The following is a 2,317-nucleotide window of genomic DNA, read 5'->3' on the forward strand; positions in this document are numbered from 1 at the left end:
CTGGAAAGCAATGCTCCCTGATGAATAAAATCTATGGGAGCCTTGTATTAGAATGAACAAGCCCAAGCCTGTGCAACTCCTCCAAATATCAGTTTCACAGCTCCCAGAATATTAACTTACCTAGAAGCCCTTCATAGAGATAAACCCGCTGGCTTGCACCCTCTGGAGCTCTGCCAGGCATGCTGCCCCTTTTATCCTTCAGATTCGGCTTTAAACTCTGAGATTTACCCTGAAGAATTGGAAGAGAGAGACACAATTTAACAGTCAGGCACAACTGCCCCTTACAGTATAATCCATCACAAAACATTTTGGACTTGTAAACCTTCTTTCAGACGGACTCTTTCCTATTACAATGCTCTTACCTCTTTGGGATTCATTGGCAATGCAAAGACACTCCAAATTCAACCTACTTTTGTATCGCTACTGAATCATGCAGACATAACAAGGGGCCTACCTAAATCATGGCCAAAGTTCACAATGTGGAAGGCACCTTTAATCGCAAGCTTTTTGCTGCACAACCCCTCCCCGCTGCTGAGTGGCCAAGAGGAAATTAATACCACAGTTTTTGCCTCTGCCAGTCAGTGGTGGGAGCAGGAGGCATGCAGGGAAAAGAGCGAGATTAAAGGCACTGCTGCACCATGAACTTCCATTGCAATTTAGGTAGGTCCTTAGGCCTAACAGATCAGAACAGCAGTTCTTTGCACACTCCAAAGTAGCAGCTCCTTTTCCCCTTTTAAAGCAACTTAAAAATGTATGTTTATCCCAGGTTGTCCCAAATGAAACAAGCACCAGTAAAGGCTTTCACGTCAACATAAACAATATTGGATGAAGGAAGAAAAAGAGGTTTGCCAGTGCTAGGAGAAGGAGAAGCAAGAAGGGGAGTATAGAATGACCAGCTTAATAAGAAGCTAGTGCAAATCCATGAAGCATTTTAAAACACAAATAAGTTCCATGAAACCAAATAAATAAGCACTGACAGTCACCTGAGCATGACTATGCTATAGCCAAAATGCTCTGCAGATGTAAAAAGACACTCCGCAGCTTCATGCACACAAAGTCTGTACAACTGGGACTCGGAGAGATAATAGCAGAGAGAGTCAAGACAAAAAGAGATAATATGTGGGCAAGGACTGATAAGATATGTATTAATACAATGACATATGTGAACAATAAGGAGATGTACAGGCCCAAAACGTACAAAACGGTGAAAATAATCAAGAATAATGCCAAGATTAGAGACACACAAGGCAGATGACAGCTGACAGAGGAAGAGTTGAGAATGATCTGCTAGTTGGAAGAAGCACTTCTATGAACATTTAGCTAAAGCAAGTGGAGGTGAAGACTCAAATTTATTTGTTCAAGACCAGTAGAGAGAGTGGACAACAAGCACAGTATAGATTACCCTTAGATATCAGTAGGAGTCAAATTATATCCTAAAAAGTGACAGCAGATAGGAAGATTCCACTCATTTTTATTTTTTATTTTTTTTAAAAACAACAAGAGATTCTAGGATTCAACTGGCAGCACTATTAGGAAATCTTTCCTCATGCTCATCCATAATACTGCAAAATTTAATAACACAAAATCTTGAAATAATACTCAACAAAAATTGTTCCCTAAAATGACTGTAAATCAGTTTAAAAAATATTTTTTCATAGATTTTTCAATGTATTTTGTGTATTGGATAGGATTTTACAGAGTCAGTTTCTCTTGTTACTTCTCTACAACCAACCAGGAAAAAACAAAAAGGATTTATCACACACACATCTGGCAAGATACAGTCTCTGCAAAGAGTAGGGGTGCACGGATAAAGACTTTTGAGGCTGATACCAATATCCAATTTTTAAGGAGGCATATCAGTCAATACCGATCTGATTTCCAATACAGCATGGAGAGCTGCCTCCGGCTGTTTTAAGTCCGTTGTGGTGGAAGGGGAGGGGGCAGGGGCATGGGCAGGTGCTGCCCAGTTGGGACAGGTCGGGCACAGGACAGAGGCGTGGCTCATGGGGGGGGAGCAGGTGCAGCTCCCACTGCTGTCTGCACCCCAGGAGGGAAGACGGGGTATAGCCCCCAAATCTGCATGAGGCGAGTGGGTGGGCTGCAGCTGAGGGCTGGAGCTAGGCTCTTTTTGCTGAGGGCTGGGCTAGAGCGGGGGGCTATGGAGGGGGCTGCAGCCACCCCAAATTTTGCCATAGCTCCGTCCTAATGCCACCACTGTGCTCCTGGCACAGCCCCGGCTCTTAGTGAACCACTGCCTCCCCCCATGCACTGGGAAGAGCAGGGGCTGTGCCAGATGTATGGTGGCACTGCAAGGGAG

General features: G+C 44.0%; 1 protein-coding gene across 22 annotated transcripts in view; it reads right to left on the bottom strand.

The window, feature by feature from the left end:
* MADD (MAP kinase activating death domain) overlaps positions 1 to 2,317 on the bottom strand; it is a 160,657-nt gene that overhangs the window by 56,745 nt on the left and 101,595 nt on the right. For all 22 annotated transcript variants that reach the window (XM_019519243.1, XM_019519251.1, XM_019519247.1 and 19 more), the window contains one exon: positions 121 to 229. In XM_019519243.1, the coding sequence (XP_019374788.1) occupies positions 121 to 229 (109 nt within the window). The remainder of the gene's footprint in view (positions 1 to 120; positions 230 to 2,317) is intronic.

The sequence above is a fragment of the Gavialis gangeticus genome, unplaced genomic scaffold (assembly GCF_001723915.1).
Source record: "Gavialis gangeticus isolate Ggan-Ray unplaced genomic scaffold, GavGan_comp1, whole genome shotgun sequence".
Classification (NCBI taxonomy): Eukaryota; Metazoa; Chordata; order Crocodylia; family Gavialidae; genus Gavialis; species Gavialis gangeticus.